Raw genomic sequence first — 19,726 nt, forward strand, 5'->3', positions numbered from 1 at the left:
GGGTTGCTGTGGGGTACTGCTAACGTATTCTTTATACATTTCATTATTCATTTAGGCTCTATAGAAATACTCTATAAATATGGTTATTGGAATGCGCCAGTTTGCGTTATTTCCGTAAGTTACTGCGTTGTCGCTCAGGCATAAGAGTTGGTTTAGAAGTTCCCCTTCTGTTTTATTTATAGATAAATGGATAAAACTGGCTAACTTTTTGAGCGAGTTCTTTCCTCTCTCTCTCTCTCTCTCTCTCTCTCTCTCTCTCTCTCTCTCTCTTCTCTATCTATATATATATATATATATATATATATATATATATATATATATATATATATATGCTCATTGCTTAACTATATTCTATAAATTTTTCAGTGCAAGGGATTGTATAATAGTGTAAATGTGTAATATATTAATATACTCATTGCTGAGCTATATTCTATACATATTTCAGTACAAGAAATTGAATAACAGTTGTAGGGAGCAAAGTATTATTCGTTGTATTCTTCATAGATAAATGGCGTTTGCCAAGATATGTGTGTGTGTGTGTGTGCATGCGCGTGTGTGTGATATCGAGAATTCATGATGGAATTTGCCTGCAATGTTACGCTATCCATATTTTATGGGTGTTCATTTTTTCGGTCATTTTTGTATTTCATTTCGGGCAGTGCTTTGCCCCGTTTGGCTTTGATATTGTGTATGTTGTTTTCAATTAGAGATTCCATTCACTGTGAATAATATGTAAATTGATAAAACCAGAGGGGACCCAATCGCGCACATGTATTTTTACTGAAAAAGCTTTCCCGTGTATTTTAGCCAAAGCTTTTTTTCCCACTCGTATATGCGTAGTTCATAGTTCGTAATGCCTTATGTATTTTAGGAAGAGGAGTTGCAAACCTAGGAGAGTTTTGCATATATACATGGCAGTGTTATGAGCTAGTGATGGCTATTGGATGTTATAAACCGGAGATCATTCCCCAATATTTTTATATGAAGTCACTGTGTTTGTTTGTGTGTTCGTTGAATTTGGCAGTGATCGTCTTCAGATCTACAATGAAACTGAGTCTACTATGTCCCCTATCCGTGTTATGTTGCTGCCCTGGGAGGGCTTAGTTAGAGCCCTGAGCCCCCTGAAGATCCAGCTTGTGGATGGTGTGGTGGTGAAACTTGTCATCCATTTCTCATATTTATCACAATGCAACCATGATCTTTCATAGATTTAGTAAAAATTGTGTTGGTGTAGTTTCCCTATATGAGGTTCCTAAAACGTTTTTCGTTCTCAGTGCGCTGCGTGTGAGGACGTTTATTGCACAGCGGTTTGCAGCTCATTTCCCGCTTTTCAGAATAACGTATTTAAACATTTTTGCTCTGAAGAGTGTGAGATGTCATCGCTCAGCTTTTCAAACCTTATCAATTCAAAAGTCTGTCGACGGCTGGCTCTTCTTCGGTTATGACAGCGTCGCATTACTATAAGTAAGTATGAATAAAAGGGGGTTTGTAATGGAGCTAAATGAAAGGAGAGTACAAAATGACAAAATTCCACGTTAGTAAAGCGAATGAATATAGTAGTTAGACAAATCACATTGCGGTGACCTTACGACAACATTAAAAGTGAAGAAGCAAGAAGAGCGTGCTATCAATTATTACGTATGATATGGCCTACCAATATACTTTTTTCTGAAGGGACATGCTCGTTGAAAACCGCGTAAAGTAGGAAAAAAATAAAAACTCACTCTCCTCTACAAAACAGATATTTTTTTCACTGCAAAACGCCCAAAGTCGTCGTCTTTATCTTGTTATCCATCTGCATTTTACCCGTCTCTTCCTCCCACCTCTCGACACCCCCCCCTTCCCACCCCCCCCCCCCCCCTCACCCCCGTTCCCGCAATCCCCCAGAGCCAGGTCCCTGGAAGTTGAGGGCGGATTTGTCACCTGGAGGCTGATCTCAGAATCCCGGCGTAGCCATTAGTTAAAGTATTGGAGCAAATATTTGGTCTTTCCACTTTCCGCTCGACTTGAGTGTTGATTAAAGGCTGCTTCTGTAGGGGCATCAGCAGCAGCAACTTGCCCTGGATTAGCTAATGATGATGATGATGATGATGGTGCTGATGTTCTTTCGCATTGATTGATGGCAAAAGTCAATTGATGCTGAAGTTTTTAATATATATATATATATATATATATATATATATATATGGGATATATATAATGTATAGTGCGACCAGTTTGACGTCTTAATATCTTTCGAAAAATTATTGTCATTGGGGCTAATAATAGTTATATACCTAGTAAGATTTTTCATACATTCTCTCTCTCTTCTCTCTCTCTCTCTCTCTCTCTCTCTCTCTCTCTCTCTCTATATATATATATATATATATATATATATATAATATATAATATATAGTGTGTGTGTGTGTTCTTTGAAAAGTTCCAAACAACATAATATAGATTGTGTTGAAGTGAATTAATACTTCTAATGAGAGGATGCGCTGTGTCCAAGTTCAATGGGTCTACAGAAGATATGAAAACATTTGGGACCAAAATGTGGCCGTAATGAAATTTATACAGGAGGATGTGAGGGGCAAGACAAAAATGGCAATATGAAAAGATGTACCTTTGATAGCCTAACGTAGTAAAGTGGAAGGGCGTTTGATATGGTAAACAGGCCGTGATAGAACGTTTCTCATGAAAGTGTTTTTTATTTTTTATTTTTTTGTCCCAACAAATAGCAAATATGTCATTTTAGCACATCCCTTTTATTCTTCTTATTAGGTCAAGTATGTACAACATAAAATACTGGAATTACTTACACCTAGATATATGCAATTTATGACTTTACCCATTTTTACGTACTCTGAACCCACTTCTAAACATGAATAAAAAAATGATAAAGTACATCCTTCCAGTGACAAGAAAAGTGAAAGTATATCGTAGCCAGGTAAATGTAAGTAAAAAAAAAAAAAAGAGCAATTTGACTGCTCCTCATTCGGTAGTATATAATATATTTGCAGTATTCAAATATGTAATGAAGATTTATGTGTTGTGGTAACCTGCTTCTGAAAAGACATAAATATTGAATGCCTCTTAAAAAAATGAAGATTTGGTGGGTGGGGAGCGGGGAATCGGGGAGAGAGGCACAACTTACTTTGATTAGACGTTTTTAAATATGTTCGGTTGCTTTTTATGCACACACACACACACACACACACACACACACACACACACTGGAACCCTTTTTTCATTTCTCTTCATTGGTAGACTAAGAATCATTAATCGTACTCTCTCTCTCTCTCTCTCTCTCTCTCTCTCTCTCTCTCTCTCTCTCTCTCAAGAACTTAAAACTCAGGGTTTTGTTTTTATTTCAGTTTCAGAGTGTACACTTGCGCATTTCAATAAAAATGATATCAAGTCTATACTTACCTTTCCAAGTAACGTCTCAGCTTATTTGCAAGGTTTGGTAAAAGTTGATTGTGTAGCGAGCGCGCTCTAATCTTTATTTAGCTAGGCAGCATTGACCTGACTCTGGTTACGCAAAGTTTTGAACTGACGTGATTATTATTAGTTATTGCTGGTAATTTGAGTTATTGGGAAAAATTCCAACCTGAAAGTTGTGCACTATGATGGTTAACACAAAATCCTTGCGGGTAATTTTTCACGACTTCGAAGTCACTAATGCCTCCCGTGCTGACCTCCTGTCGTCTTGCTGTCCCTTGTATTGTTTGCTCTCCGCCGAGTTGTTGGTGTTTAGCCGCTGGTCCATTTTTCTTTTTGAAGGCTCTTAAGACGTCCCCGTTCAAACAGCTTCTTTAATGTCTCTCCCCCGCCCCCCATGTGTGTTGGAGGAGGAGGAGGAGGAGGAGGAGGAAGTACATTGCAACTCTTGAAATTCTCTTCTGGCGTCTCCTTTGGAGAAGCGATTTCCCACGGTTTGTGTAAGGTAAAGTCGCCTTAATGCCAGTAATTAATTAGACCTTTACTCCTGTGCAGTTTGCTTCAAGCCTCCCTCCCTCCCACCCCTCCCCAATTCCATCCCCTCCAGACGGCTTGGCTAAGGCCAAGAGAGAATCGCCCTTCTGTCTTTATTCCTCAAGGTTTAGTATTCCATCGAGGCTTCCCCGACACCACTTGTTGCCGGTTTTAGGCGTCTGTTCTTGTTAATTAGTCACTTGAGTTAATTAGTAATTAAGACGTAAGTTGTCATAAGATTAGCGCTAGGGGAGTTTTGAAGGCTCTGGGAGGAGGAGGAGGAGGAGGTGGAAGAAGAAGAAGAGAAGGAAGAGAGGAGGGGGAGGAGTAGGGTGAGGGGTATTAGAGGGCAGAGGCGGAGGCTGGGAGGGTAGGGAGTAAAACGTTTAACGAGGGGAAAAAGGCGGCAACGTTACTGAATTGTTTTGGGGCGGGACCTGGCGATTTTTTAAGGGAAGTTTCTCACTGACTGTGTGTGTGTGTGTGTGTGTGTATGTATATGAATGAGGGGAGGGAAGATGGGGCGGGATAGGGAAATGGATATGAGAGGAAGGTTAGAGAAAGGGAGAGAGGGGATTGGAGTTGGGGGGGAGAGGGGAGAGGATGGTGTTGATATTTTGTGTAGGAGGAAAGGAGGAGGTTGGCTTGGGAGACATGATAGTGTAATGAGTGGGACAAGACGACGAAGAGGGGAAGAGGGAATTCCCGGGAATTCGACAGGGTCAGGGGTGATGGTGGGGGGGGGGGTGGGGGGGTGGGGAGGGTCGTCGAGAGTAAAAGGCATCATGGAGATGGTGGTGTTGTTGTCGTTCATGATGATGTTGATGTTGTTGCAGTGTTTATGAATGACGAGATAGCTGCTTGCCAATAAGGCTCGAGTCTCGGTAAGGGTCGCTTTACTCTATTGTCAATTAGCTTTCTCTTTTACTCTTTTCTTCCCTCGCTGCTTTTCTTTTGCTTGATAGGCTTTTTCTCTAATGGTCAAGGAATTTCTTGTGCGTTTTAATATACTTTTATACTATGATTTGTGTTTACATTACGTGTTTGTCATTTTGAAATTTGAAGTCATATGTTTATTTACTCGTTAAAAAGAAAAAAAAATAATAAATTGACATAACAGGAGATTCCAGGTTTTGTATGATAATTCTAAACAAATGTGAAAGACAGCTTTTCATTGAGATTAAGGTAAATTTAACTAATTATTACTATATTCTTGGAGATTTTATTGCATACTTCATCATCCGCGATATTGGTCACTTTCATCATATTGAGTGTTATTGGGCCATTTTATAAACACGGTGAGTTAAAGCTGTAGGAATGAGCGAGTATTGTCTTGAGGCTTAGAAGGGTGAAGTCTCTCTCTCTCTCTCTCTCTCTCTCTCTCTCTCTCTCTCTCTCTCTCTCTCTCTCTCTCATTTGCATAAGAGGTACTTAAGTCTTCTCCGCAAAGCTTAAAAACGTGACCCGGGTCAAACATACCATGGAGTGAGGAAGAAGGCATTTATTTATTGCCTCGAAATAATTCCAAATTACCATTTCACTTTTTGATTGAAAATCTCCTCTGTCTGTGCAACGTCGTAAAGAGTGAGTGGAGCGTCATTTATCTCGATTTCGTATTTATATATTGTTGTTTTGGCTCTCTTACCTTTGAGATAATTGGAGGTATTCTCTGAATATTTCAGTGTGCATTCGTGTTGGGCTCTGTCGGTTGAACGTCTCCTGTCTTCGTAAATTGTAACAGTCTGATTTATTGTTGATGCAAGCCGAGAGCGAATGAGGCCGAGATAGTTCCGTTTGGAAAGTGAAATGTCTTCGTTATCTACATGAAAATGTCATAGCTATCAGCTTAAGAGTGATGACTTCGCTTCGAGTCACTTTCTCGGCTTTCTAAGAGGCCCCTCGCCCGGCGCATTTTGTTCTGCTGGAAATCACCTCTCATGAAAACCTCTCATGATTGCTGCACTTTTGAAAACTTCACGTCGCGTCTTTCGGATGTCTCAGAATTTCCTTTTGATTTTTATGCGGCATGTCGATTGAAAGGGGCTTTTCGAATGATCGCTACTTCCCTGTGTAGTCTGTAAGTATGTATTTATCTTATGCTGTATATTGAAGGACTAGTTCTTTCGAACACTCGAAATGTTAATGAATAATCGATTTTGCATATACCTTCAGAATTGCACAGTAGGAGACCAAAGCGGATGTGACTGTAAAAAGACTAGAAATCAGCATCTTCAGTTCGACAGAAGACTTAATAAAGGATGTGAAGCTTGATATAGTCAGCGGTAGCAATTAGAAAAATTGATGCGCGCAAGACATCTGTGCGAAAAGTCCCTAGGATACAATTGGAGTCAATATAACTTAAAAAAATAGGTTTAGACTTTTTACACAGTTCCGTGGAAATTGAGGTGAATATTTTAGGGGGAACTGCATTAGATGCTCTTAATAGTGGTTTTGAACGTCGACTGGAAGTGTTTGGTTGTACTGTCGAATGTTCCAGTCACTTAGGTACCAAACCATTTATAACTTAAAATTCCCCTTCAATGGTATTCCCGAAGTAGCGAGAAATGGATATTATACGATGTTTGAAGCTTAATGTTAATGTTGTTATATAAAATGTAACGGTGATGTGTTAAAAATTCTTATATATAATATAAATACACACACATATATATATGAGAGAGAGAGAGAGAGAGAGAGAGAGAGAGAGAGAGAGAGAGAGAACGTACGTACGTACGTACGTGATCCCTTCCATAGGACCTTTTGCTGCTGCTTATGGCAACTTTCTTGATTCAAGGAATTCGCACGTCACATGCACGGCAAAGCTTGAGGGCCGTGCAGTGTCAGCTGTTGTGTGGATATGTTCACTAGCCTCCCCTTCCGTGCTGTTTAGCATTCGGTACCCACCCCCTTCCCTTTGTTGGTTTATTAGGCCAAGGGGGTTTATTAGGCAGATTTACATTGAGAACGGCACCTTTACGATGAGCATTCAGATACATGGAAGAGCTTGAGACCCAGCTAATTGCCAGCGGTTAGTTAGTGTACTTTCAGATGGTTAAGTGAAGGTCATCTCTCTCTCTCTCTCATTTTGTGTATATATATATATATATATATATATATATATATATATCCTATTATATAATATATATATCCTCGGACCTCGATTCCTTCCCGATGCACCGTAACCTGAACCGCGGAGTGTTTTAAAAAAAAATCTTAATCTTCCGTGACTAGCAAATTACGTTGCTAGTTTTTAAATGCATTGGATAAAATATTTTGAGTCTTTAAGACACTCCAGATTTTTACTTTATGTTCTGTCCGGGAACCTCTTATTATTAGGTCACAACTTTTTTTATTATTATTATTATTATTTAGGCATGCTTAGAGGAATTGCCCAGAGTAAGTGAACCTGTGAATTACTCCTCCATATCAAAGGGCCTCCCCTTCCCAGTCCGCCTCTTCCCCACCTCACCTCTTCATTAACCAATTAACCGCAAATTTTCCACCTCGACTGCGTCTTGGCAATGTTTCTACTACATTCTTATCTCAGTTTCCCCTCGCAGGTTTCTCGACCCCGGCAGTCTTCCAACGTCCCTTCTTGACTATTAATTAGCTGAGCGTTAATGAGCGTGTTGACAATTAGTTAACTGCTACTCTACTCCTTTCCTCCCTCCCTCCCTCCCTCCCCCTTTCTCCTCCTCCGCGTACTCCTTTCGCATCTCCTCCCGACATTTCTTTCGGGTACTTTGTTATTTTCGTCCCCGGGAGCAGCCTTTGTTTTTGTTTAAGGTGCTTGTTCAGTTTGCACTAGCATGCTTTGCTATGGTCCCACTCCACGCTTTTTGATTGCTTTTGTTTATGCCTCAGCAATACTTTTGTCTGTTGGTTATTTTGCTTGGATTGACTCATATATAATTGCTTCAGGTTTCTGTTTCTGCTTGTGTTGTAGTTTTGTTCAACCTCAATTTTGTGAACTTCATTGCAGTGTGAAATAGTTTTCCTTTGGACGTTGGATATCGGTCTGTTAAATGGTGTTGGACAGAATGTTGTGGAGCTGCCACGCTATCACGTGCTTTGGCCTCTTATCTTTTACCTTTCCTTCGGAGGGCGGAATTAATGTGATGCAAAACTCGTTATTTGATGTTATCTCCAGATTGCTTCGTAAGAAATAACTTCTTCCCTCTTTTTCGATTTTGTGTCCTTGCTGTCTGTCGGTTTTGTTCTTGTCTGCAAACAACCCGGTTTTCATTATATCAGATTTTTTAATCTAGACAGTTTATCTTATAACATTTTTCTACAATGCTTCTTTTCACGGTTTTCTTTTGGCTGTGTCTGTTGCGTTTGTTTGTGTTGTGCGAGGTCAGTACAGTAACCTTGCTTTTTGCTTAGCTGGTCTTCTCTCCTGTAGAAGAGCTCTTGTGGTAAGGAGTGATGACCACTAGCCCCTCCGTGTTACGTAATCATGTTCCGCCGTGGATTGGCTTATAATGAAATGAACGGCCAAATTGGCATGAAAAGCATACTGTTTGTAAGTTTGTCTTGCAATAACTACGAGGAGTGACGAACAATTCTCTCTCTCTCTCTCTCTCTCTCTCTCTCTCTCTCTCTCTCTCTCTCTCTCTCTCTCTCTCTCTCTCGGAATAATTTAGGGAAATTGATTCAACATGTATGATTTTTTTTAGGGTGTCTCCTCGTGTCCAAAACAACTGTTTCCATGTTATCTCCATGTAACTTGCAGACTGTGTTTTGAGACAACAGTCTATCCTTATTGTGCATGCAAAGATGTATTATACTTATACGTATAATGTGTGTGACTGTGTGTATGTGTGTGTGTGAATTATAATTTCACATTCTTGAAGTTCGCGCACCTTTCAATCATTTTCAGTATTCTTGTTTCGTTGCCAATTACTTTTGCTCGAGATATTATAATGGAACCTGAAACTACTTCAAGTTCTTTTTAACCATGTTTATTAACTACTTTCAGATATTCCAAGGGCTCTCTCTCTCTCTCTCTCTCTCTCTCTCTCTCTCTCTCTCTCTCTCTCTCTCTCCTCTCGTTTCCAATTTTAGAGTTAAATTTTTTAAGGTTAATGCTTACAGAAATCAGTAAGTACATAAGTATTTTTGAGTATATATTTATATATTTGTATGTGTATGCATGTATGTAAGTATTTTGTGAGATGGGCTATTTTTATTGACACGTTTTAGAGAAATGAGTAGGTATTTTTCCCGATTTATCTCCATCCGCCATTGTTTCTGGGTTCGTCAAATTAACAAGAGCGGCTGTTGTCGAAGTCGTAGTAGTAATAGTAATGGTAGAGGTGGCATGGGTGGTGCGTCATGGTTAGTTGGGCGGGGGTGGTATTGGGATGGGTAAAAGGGGCGGTGCCCCATTATACAGGAGAGTCATCCGGAAACCTCGTCTTCCAGGAGACATGTTTCCATTTTTGTGCCTATTCAATTACAAATTCCCATTCACCGGTCCACTGGGCTTCCACTTTAAGCTTTTTTCTCGTTATAAAATTCCTTCCTTCGGGAAGAAATTTGGGTTGGCGGCGCCTAAATTGTGTGTGGTTGGGTGTCAGGCTGGGTGGGGTAGTGGGGCGAGGGCTGGTGGACTGGGAGAGGTGTGTGGTTGGGAGTGAAGGGTGATGATATCTGGTAGATAGGAGGGGGTGGGGAAGGGGTGTCGACGAATAGATGCTATGGAAAGTTTCCGGTGATGATGAATATATGGCCGCCTCCCTGTAGTGTTGATAGATGTTGCTTGTCGTGAACTACTTCAATCATTTTTCCAGTATGAAATCATTCTTTTCATTGTTTGGTATATGATGCTAGATTTCCAGCACTTAAAGTTTTGCATATTTCTTAGCCCCGTGTGAATACGCCTAACGCAGTGAGTCGTTTTGGTCCTAAAGCCTCCACCATTTCAAGGCAGCTTTTTATATTTTTTTAAGGGTATGAAAAAGTACTCATTTCGTGTGTGGCTTATAACCTTATCTTGCTTTCTTGGTAATGGATTACCTGACTCTTGATGAAAGCGCTGCAGAATACGTGAGATTAGATTAAGAAATAGGAAATTTGTTTTACCTAACCTTCAGCAACACACAAGGTGTCATTCTTTTGGTAAACTCTCTCTCCTATTTATGTTTAGTTTAGTTCGATGATATTTCATGTTGCGCCTGTAAACTATTTCTGTATTATGCCAGAGTGTGCTGCAAATGTTTTCTGAATTTAATAATTTGAATTTGGTCTGATTGAAGTAGGATTCTTATGCTTGCTTTTTTACAGACTTAGTTCTTTCTGAAAAATGATGTTTTGTAAAGCCACTGAATGTCATGTTTTCTTTTCTAAGATTTCATTTTCCTCTTGTTGTCATTGTTTATGTTTCCTGTGACATTCAAAAAACCGCTGACAGTTTCCTCATTTCATTTCAGGTACGTGAATGAATGACCCAGTGTCCAGCATCGTCTCATCGCCTAGACGTACGTTACTCTTAAAATTAATTTTACATTCTACTGTGTAAAACTACTATATCGAGTTCCGTTGTATTTCTCGGGACTGTTAGTGTAAGTGACTAGATGGGTGGAAACGAGAGAAGTTTTCAACTTGATTCTTATTAATATTAATTGACCTTCGGAGGTCTTTCATTTTACCCTCTTTGTACCTTCTATTTGAAATGTCCTTTATCTCCGGTCAGCTCTGAAGCCCTTCCAAGATTAATATCTATAGCTATGCGTACTCATAAAACCTCAACCTCATTGTATCTTTTGAATTCGCTCCTCTCCTTGGATTGACACAAAGTTAGTCTAATTCAAATCGTATTGGAGGTCCATTGTTAAGTTAAACTATTCTCATGATACGGATAATGAAGTATTTATATTAGATTATTAATGTTAATCAAGCGCGCGCCCCACACCCCTCCCGTTTTGTAATTCATCCATTCATATCTCCAGTGTTGTAAATGTATTTGTTGTTTCGCCTTTATTTCGGCATCATATTTTAAACCCCTTCGTTTTCTGCAGTGACGAGGCCGTTCTGTTGGGCTGCAGCTACTCCTAATGAGTCCCATGTTGAACGTGATTTCAGCTTGAGTTGTATTCATCGATTTCAGTACGTGTTCATGAATGGACCTTGTGAAGAACTTGAACCTTGCCTTCTTGCACTTGTATTATCTTGAGTTGTAAAGTACTTTACTGTCCTCGACGTTATTCTAATTTTCGTAAGCTACCATTTTATTCATATTTGTTTAGGTTCAGTAGAATGGAACGAAAGTCTATTATTCAGGCTGCTAATTAGAGGGTCGGTCGCCTTTGTCAATAAGTACGGTATATTAATTTCGGTGATGTAAAAATAAGAGAAGTATTAAGAATTGGGTTATTGCTCCGCTGAAAGCTTCCGCTCCAACACTATTTTGGGTTGAAAATAAAAGTAACATTGTTTTCGGAATTGCGTTGACAGAATCACATACTGAATCCCCTTCTCTTTATTATTAAAGATATTATAAAGAAAGGAAACAGAATGCACCCTTAGAACTGCGCTTAGAGAAAAAAGGAAAACTGTTCCTTCAGCCCGTTCCAGAGCCTCTTCCCCACCAATCACGACAAAAAAATAATAAATAAATAAAAACACACTCATTTACTTTTACTGCAGTATACCCCTCCTTCCTCTGCTCCTTTCCTGTACCTTTCCAACCTGTTTTACCTCCTTTCTCTTTACATCCCCCACTTTCTGTCTCTTCTCCCATTTCTTACCTTTCCCCTTTTACCTCATCTCCTTCTCCCTCTTCTGTCTCCCCTCTCTCTCCTGGTCTTCTCCCTCCTTTATCTCTCCCTGTCCCCCTCCCCTTCCCCTCCTCCCTCCCACCCTCCCGCTTTGTAATGTGCTGGCTCGTCCGTACATATTCCTTTCAAGTCCAACAAAAAGAATCCCATTGCCGTCTGCAGGGCCTTTTGTCTCTGCTATGAAAAAACTGTATTGTTCTTGTGAGTATTTTTGTTTGGGTCTCCATTGTCCTGTAATGAAGTCCTTAATTGTTCGCCTTTTTATCAGAAAGCAGTAAAATTACTGTTTCTGTTCGAGTGTCTATCTGGGGAATTAGTGTTGAATTTTTGAGTCTTCGGGTAAGGAAAATGCTTCTGAAGGGGTCCTGGGGACTGAGGGGCTGGGGAAGGAGGATGCCAGGTGATCTGAAATTGGTCAGGAAAGAGATACAGGGACAGGGAGAGCTTTCCGGATGGGGGGTGGGGGGGGATAGGAGAGAAAGGATTGTTCTTCGAAAAGGAGTTTGCTCGAGAGGCGCTCCAGCCTCCGTGTTCTTCTGGAAAAGCCACTAAATGGAGCACTTTCGAGGAAGAAAATCTTTCTGGTGATGCACCCGTGCTCAGATGGTCGCTTTGGAGCACTTTTAATCAAATTTAATGCCTTGTCCCCCTTTATTCCTTCGTAAGCATTTTTTATGATAAGTCTACATAGATAACGGTACTAAATTATTAGGTACAATATTCTTAAGCCAAAAACCAAGATTTTTAGTGAATACATGAACGTTAATGTACAATGTGTGTATATAAACAGAAACAAATGTACACACATTATATATATATATATATATATATATATATATATATATATTATGTACATAAAAACACATACATACATACATATGAAGTCGTTTCTGATCCTTCGGCAGCCAAGGTTTTAGTCGGTATTTTCTGTTTAAGAGTTTGAAGCATTCATGTTGTGATTACGTTTCAAAAACTGTCTTATAACTGACACTTATTCTTGAAATACTTCGTGGTTTGCGGGATGCATAATTCAGAAGTGTGTGGAGAGGGTGGGATAAGGGGGGAGGGGGAACGAATAGTAGGCTTTGTGTTCCGAATCGTTCTTTCTAGGCCTCATCTTTAGGCCTAAGGTGTAAGTTCTGAGAAGCTGTCAGCAAACTTCAGTGCTCATTCCTTTTCATATTAGACGTCAAGAAGTTAGTGTAAATGGAAGTTATTTTTGAAGTAACTTTAGCCATAATGGTCTTACAAGATAATAGAAGAGCATTTCATGTTAACGTTCAAGCCAGTGTCGGTTGTAAAGACCTGGGTTTATGTGACGCTAATGGGTCATTGCGCATCAATGATTTCGTCTTTAGCATCCTTAATGTCTTGATCGTGTGCGCCTGGCTTGCTTCTCAAAGTTATTCGACTTTTCGGATGATTATCTTTTCTTTTCTTTTCGGTTGGGGACCCGCCATGAACATAGTAGGTAGATCGTCCGCTGCGTGTAGTTAGAAAAATGAAATCATTGATAGAAGGCTTTTCTTGTGTGCGGTTAGGGTACAAATGAAAGGGTGCTTTTGAAAAGTAAGAAGGGAGGAAATCTCCCTTAGTATTGAAGTTATAAGCACAGAAACCTTAATTGATCCTCAGACATGTTATGGTATAGTATGCATTGTTGATTTTTTAAAACTGGTTTAACCCACCGGGAAACAGGAGATCGACACCAAAAATCATGTTTTGGTCGTTATTGAAAATTCACGTTGGTTCCCAAGGTGTTATTTTTAAAGTCGAATTTGCTTCTAAAACATTCCAGATTGTTTTATATTCTTCATCTTGTATGTAGTATGTATTTAATATGTGTGAGCTCACATTGAGCATTTTGTGGGGAATGAATGTTGCAATTCATGTTCAAAATTTTAGAAAGTTTTCGATTTGGAAATTGGGGTGAAAATTGTGATTAACAAAATGTACGTTGTAATCAGACTCTCAAACGAAAGTGTCGGAAGGGGTTTGAGGTTGTGGAAGAAAGGTTGTTGGTGGGAGACGTTGGAGGGAGTTGGTGTGGGCGGGGGCGGGGGCGGAGGTGAGGTTAGATTTGGTAATCCTTTCCTCTTCATTTAAGCCTTTCTTTGGGTGCAGGAAACGCTGCCAGGCGCAAGAGGGGAGTGACCTGGATGCCTGGAAAAAGTGTCGTATGTAGGTGAAAGGAATGTTTATTAAAATCTCCCGTAGATTGTTTTTCCGTCTTGCGTCGTGAATAAGAAAGTTTAGCGAAGGACACAGAAATCAGTTCGCCGTTGTCGCCATTGCATCGGAGGGAGAGGCGAGAGAAAGAGCGAATAGAGAAACTGATAAAGGATTTCATTCCTCCATCAACACGAGGAGGAGAGAAAGGATCTGCCGGGAAGAAAATGCAGTGGAGGATGAAAAGATTATTTTGCAAATTCTATTGTATTTTGCTTTAAGGTCCGTCAGATATGAACGTGAACGAAAATTAAAGGAATTAAAGTGGAAAACTCCATTTGAGTTGGGGCATTCGCGAGGGAATGTAATATCGTATTATTCGATTATGTTCGTAGTTACTTTTTAGGAATTGCATCCGTGAATTCGAAGGCGTCAACGGCTTTAGCAAGTACACCAGTGCGCAGCGCCTTTTTCTTTTTTTTTCTTTTTCTTTTTTTTTTCAACTTCTGATTCGAGAATGAATACTGTTCTTCCACGCTAAGTTAGGTGCTCAGCTGTAACGAGAGAGAGGAGCTGATTTCAGGATATTCTGTTCATGAACGGTGTTCGATCGTCCATGGTTGGAACCACGTCCCGACTTATATTCATGATGCCACTAACCAAAATGTTTGTTCCTGTGGCTGAGTATAAGAAAATCGTCCATTCTGTCTGTATTTATTACGATATTTGATGTTCCTCCTAATCCGCGACGCCAGAATATCAGCTACTTCGTTAAACTGGAAATGATCTTTTGGAGATGAGTTACAAAAGAAACCATTCCCTTCGTCTGTAGCATTTTGATAGAAGTCTTGAATTCAGTCGGAGGGGTTTAGGTGAAAGGGAAGCGAAAAGAAGGAATCTCTCTCTCTCTCTCTCTCTCTCTCTCTCTCTCTCTCTCTCTCTCTCTCTCTCTCTCTCTCTCTCTTAGAAAAGTATACTGATATCATTTTTTGTATTTGCTCGCGAATGTAGTTCCTATATTGGATTCTTTTTTCAGTATCATAATTAAGGTCACCAGTTTTGAAGTTTGGGATGCGCAAGATACAGGAAAAGATTACAAGTTCATTGCTGTATTCCACTCTTTGTATGTATCATGTGATTACCGAGTACGCGTAAAATATGCCATAAAAATTATTTGTTCTCAGCAGACGCAGCTCAGAAATTCAGCGTCTGTGAAAACACAGGGGTCGTCCCTCACACATCAAAAAATCATGAAAAGCCACGTTGATGAAAATCGGCCACCCTTTAATTCGGCATTTGAGTCGTTTTAATAGCCCATCACCCCCTAAGATTTTAGGGGTTGTTGGGGGGGGTGGGGGGGGGGGGTGTCAAGTAGGGGGGAAAATGGGCGATAGGGCTGTAAAGAACCTAAAAGCAATATCCTTTTAATGCCCTTGAACTTATTCTGGCATCCTTTTTTATTTGTCGCTGAATATTGGCTGCATAAGGATGGGGGCTCGCAGGAATGTCGGTGGGGGAGGTTTGCAGGGTTTGGGGAAGGGGGGTTAGCCAGAAGGATAAGGGGGTGTAACGGCATCGGATGTTATATATCATGAGAAGTGTAGTGGATGCGCGTAAACTCGTATTCATACTCTTGTATTATGGATTTGAATTTTTTAATTTTCAATAGCAGCGTTTTATTCATGAAACCGTCATTAACATAATTCACACTTTTTGTAGTATTTTAGCACGACCTCCGTTTTTTTTTCATACATTAATGAGGGACATTTCTCTCTCTCTCTCTCTCTCTCTCTCTCTCTCTCTCTCTCTCTCTCTCTCTCTGCCATGCGAAGAAAAAGAGAAGTAATGGCGGCGAAAAGAGGGTCTGGGGAAAAAATATTGTATCAGTACGATGGAGTTTATGGCTTCATATAGGCTCGTATATTACTCTCAGCCCCGCCCATAATGTTATTGCTTGGCTTTTCTCCTTCGAGTTTAAGGCCTATATAAAATATTTTATAACAGCCTCTAGGCTCTTTAGATTCCCGTTTTTCCTCCTTTTTTCTTCGTTGCTTTACTTTTGAGTGAACAGGTTTACATAGTTCCAACGTCGTCCAGTGTAGTTGTGCGTCGCTCCTTCGAAGTCTTAGTTGCTTGAAACAGGATTTCGCATCGTTAGGACATACAGTCCGATTTTGCCTCGTTTAACTGAGATAACAATTTCTCCCTTAAAGCGAGAGGATTTGCGTTCAGTTCCTTATCGATTAGAAAACGTTCTATGTTCGTTAAGTCATATGTGTCGTTCCTTTGTTAAGTATATCTTAGTTTTACCAGACCACTGAGCTGATTAGCAGCTCTCCTAGGGCTGACCCGAAGGATTAGATATTTTTACGTAACTAGGAGCCAATTGGATACCTAGCAAAGGGACCTACAGCTTATTGTGGGATCCGAACCACATTATATCGAGAAATAAATTTCTATCACCAGAAACTAATTCCTCTGATCCGCGTTGGCCGAGCCGAGAATCGAACTTTGGACCACCGGCGTTCCTTTGTTAACTTACATAGTTTCAAGTACCTGCTTACTAGTCGACTGCTGGGCTCTTAACTGAAGCTAATGAGAGTATGCTTGAATATATGCATGTATATTATAAGTCTATATATGTATGTATATAGGGAGATGTATAGATTGTAGCTCCCTTTGTGTCAGTTACTCCTTAGGTATAATACATTTTATATTAATTGATATGTATGGCTTTATATTCATGAGTATTATATATATATATATGTGTGTGTGTGTATGATATATGTGTGTGCCCATGACTTCATTATATAAGCGAATACCACAGGAAAATGACAGATAGAAGATCAGTACCTTGTTTATGTATATTCTGCCTGTCATTTTCTTGTGGTATTCGCTTATCAATATATATATGTATATATATATATATATATATATATATATATATATATATATATATATATATATATATAATTTCGAAGAAGGGAAAAGACCCTATTGTTAATTAGTTTATTATGCCGACTTTTGACTACAATTGCTTTCATTGTATTTTCAAGGCTGCAATCATTGAAAAAAACCACCTTACAAAGTCACATTAAAACATCGATATGTAAAAAAATTCTAAGACAAATTAAAAACAGGTCATACCTAAACACCAGAAGTAAACTGACTAATCCTCAGCACTCGAATGGAAGGAGTCATGAAAAATTGTGTAAAATTTATATTAATTATAAAGATCTTTCTTTTATAGGACGAACCCTAAACGAAAACGACCTAAGTATACTTGAATCTGTTATTATAAATAAGACGGTCCCAACACTAAATATATCTCGTCGGCATAATAAACTCGTGTAACAATGGTGCCTTTTCCTTCCCCTAAATGGATAAACATACATACATACATACATACATACATACATACTTACATACATACATACATATATGTATATATATAAATATATATATATATATATATAATATTATAAATATATATATATATATTTATTTATATATATATATATATATATATATATATATACATATAATCCACGATTCAGCATTTAAAGTATTGATATAGCAGTGACTGTTGTATTGTATTATTTTTTTTCTAATGCATCTCATGCTAGGGGAAACGATTAAATGTTATGAACATGTAAGTTAAAGCAAGAGCAATGAAACTCTCATCGCATGATATATCGTATTTTCTCCCGCACATCAAAAACTTTAGATCAGTAATAATAATAACAATAATAATAGTAATAATAAATATAACGGGAAATCCTCGGATACCGACCGTTTTCGGCAAGTGGTGTTAGACTCCAAAAATACTCCCTATAACCCGAATACTCTGCATCCTCTCCCATCCATTGTTGCATTTGCTTCATATCGGCGTTTCCTGGGTTTGATGGAGGAAATCTGTTCTCCAGCTCCACCACGTTCTAAATATTCCCTGCTCCCTCTGCTAAACCTGCTGCTCTTCTCGGTTTTTGTCGTTTTTTAAATTATTTTGATTATTTCGGGAAGCCAATAGAAGAGATGTGATAAAAAAATTGACGAATAGTGTTTGTGTTTTATTGTGGAAAATTGAATATATCTGGATTTTATAGAATTCAAGGTTGTCGACTGGTTATGCGTTATCTTGATTTCTTGACAGCTGTTTGTATGATCCTCTGTGTCTTAAAAGTTGCATCATTTTATGGTTGTGTGACTCTCGATTTTAGAATAGCCTGCTCTTAGTAGACCGTTTGTCGGAATTGAAAGATTCTGATGTTGGAAGTCATAAAAATTCTTATTATAAGTAATGTAGATCTTTTCGTGAATTGTATGACTTTCTGTTCGAAATATGTTCGTTGTTGATTATTATTATTATTATTATTATTATTATTATTATTATTATTAATTATTATTATTATTGGTGATAGTCTTTGATTCAGCCATACATTTTTTTGCTTTAGTTTTTTTTTTTTCAGCAGGTTATTGTAATTTTTTCTTTTTTTCCCCCTTCTCTCCTTCCCCTTCTCGGCAAGAACATAACTCAGCGAAGCCAATAACACAAGTATAAGTCTGCAGAAGCAACAATTTTTCTTGTTCCTGGTCAGAACTCGTTACTCATCGCCAGCCTTTGATAGGTGCAATTTTTTTTTCTTTTTTCTTTTAGGCTGGGCAGTTGACTATGGATATTACGACTCTCTCTCTCTCTCTCTCTCTCTCTCTCTCGCGCGCGCACGCGTTGCGACAACTGGTTGTGCTTTTTCTTCAGTTATCGACATATTGCAAGTGCTTTTGCTGCCTGTAGTTTTGTATAGATACGTCACATAAGACATAGAAAATCGTTCACTATGGGTATAAAAATCAAAAGATAACTTCTGTTGGTTAATTTCGTTTTGTTATGAAGACTCATTAAAGATATTCATAATACAAACCATCAATACTGAAACCATAAAAGCCTTCTTTGTTTACAGTCGCAACATCAGTACTGTTTTATCTGGAAATGCACTTATCTCTTGATACCATCTTCGTCATGCTTTGTACAATACCTTTTTACTTACTGACAGTATACGGAGAACTCTAGTTTGCACATTTTTCATGCACCTTCTATTCTCTTGACTTTTATTTCCAGTGCCTTTTGTGTTTTTTCAGTGCCACATGTGATGGCTCATCGAGTGCACTTTGCATCATCTTATAAATTCTGTGTGTAATTCTTTACTAATTTGTCTCCTGGATATCCACTTCAGTATTAACATATACAGTACCACAATTGTTTGGTTTCATCTGTTATTTCATCTGTTACTTCCACACTTTCATAATAAGGTAGTCAGTAACATTTGTGATTGCTACAATACTTTTTAGAGGCATAATAAGTGCACATAGTTAGTAAGTAATGTTTGATTAGGTACTTGTCAGAGTGTCGTATAGCTCAATTTTTTATAGCATCTTTAGCATCGGAGTTGAGGTTCAGAGAATAACAAAAACTCCAATCACTGCTATATTCATCCTTTCAAGTGCTGAATCATGGATGAACCCCCGTGCAGAAAACTTGCATTTCAGAGCTCCCTCTTCACGTACTTTCCAGGGAGACCGTGAGTAGCGCGTCGACACTCTTACACATAATGAGCCCCACACACTTCCGTCGAACGTATACACACTCATGGTTTCTGAACGCTTACACCCTCCTGTTCCAACACCTCCTCCTTCCATGTAACGATCCCTTTCTCGGTCACCCTTTCCTTCCCTCCCCCAAACACTTTCCAGTCACCACTTGTCGCTCTTTCCACGTGATTTTCCTAATAGTAAACATTGGCCTGTTCTCATCATTACAC

At 39.0% G+C, this 19,726-nt stretch overlaps 1 protein-coding gene across 11 annotated transcripts in view; it reads left to right on the forward strand.

Annotated features, from left to right (window-relative positions):
* The window catches only part of LOC135200190 (TOX high mobility group box family member 2-like), a 1,058,689-nt gene that overhangs the window by 943,834 nt on the left and 95,129 nt on the right, over positions 1-19,726 (forward strand). For 2 of the 11 annotated variants that reach the window (XM_064228572.1, XM_064228576.1), the window contains exon 1: positions 10,392-10,439. The exons of the other annotated variants lie outside the window; for them this stretch is intronic. In XM_064228572.1, the coding sequence (XP_064084642.1) occupies positions 10,404-10,439 (36 nt within the window). In that variant the 5' untranslated portion in view covers positions 10,392-10,403. Of the gene's footprint in view, positions 1-10,391; positions 10,440-19,726 lie in introns of those variants that run through there. 11 annotated transcript variants of the gene reach the window in all.

The sequence above is a fragment of the Macrobrachium nipponense genome, chromosome 26 (assembly GCF_015104395.2).
Source record: "Macrobrachium nipponense isolate FS-2020 chromosome 26, ASM1510439v2, whole genome shotgun sequence".
Lineage (NCBI taxonomy): Eukaryota > Metazoa > Arthropoda > Malacostraca > Decapoda > Palaemonidae > Macrobrachium > Macrobrachium nipponense.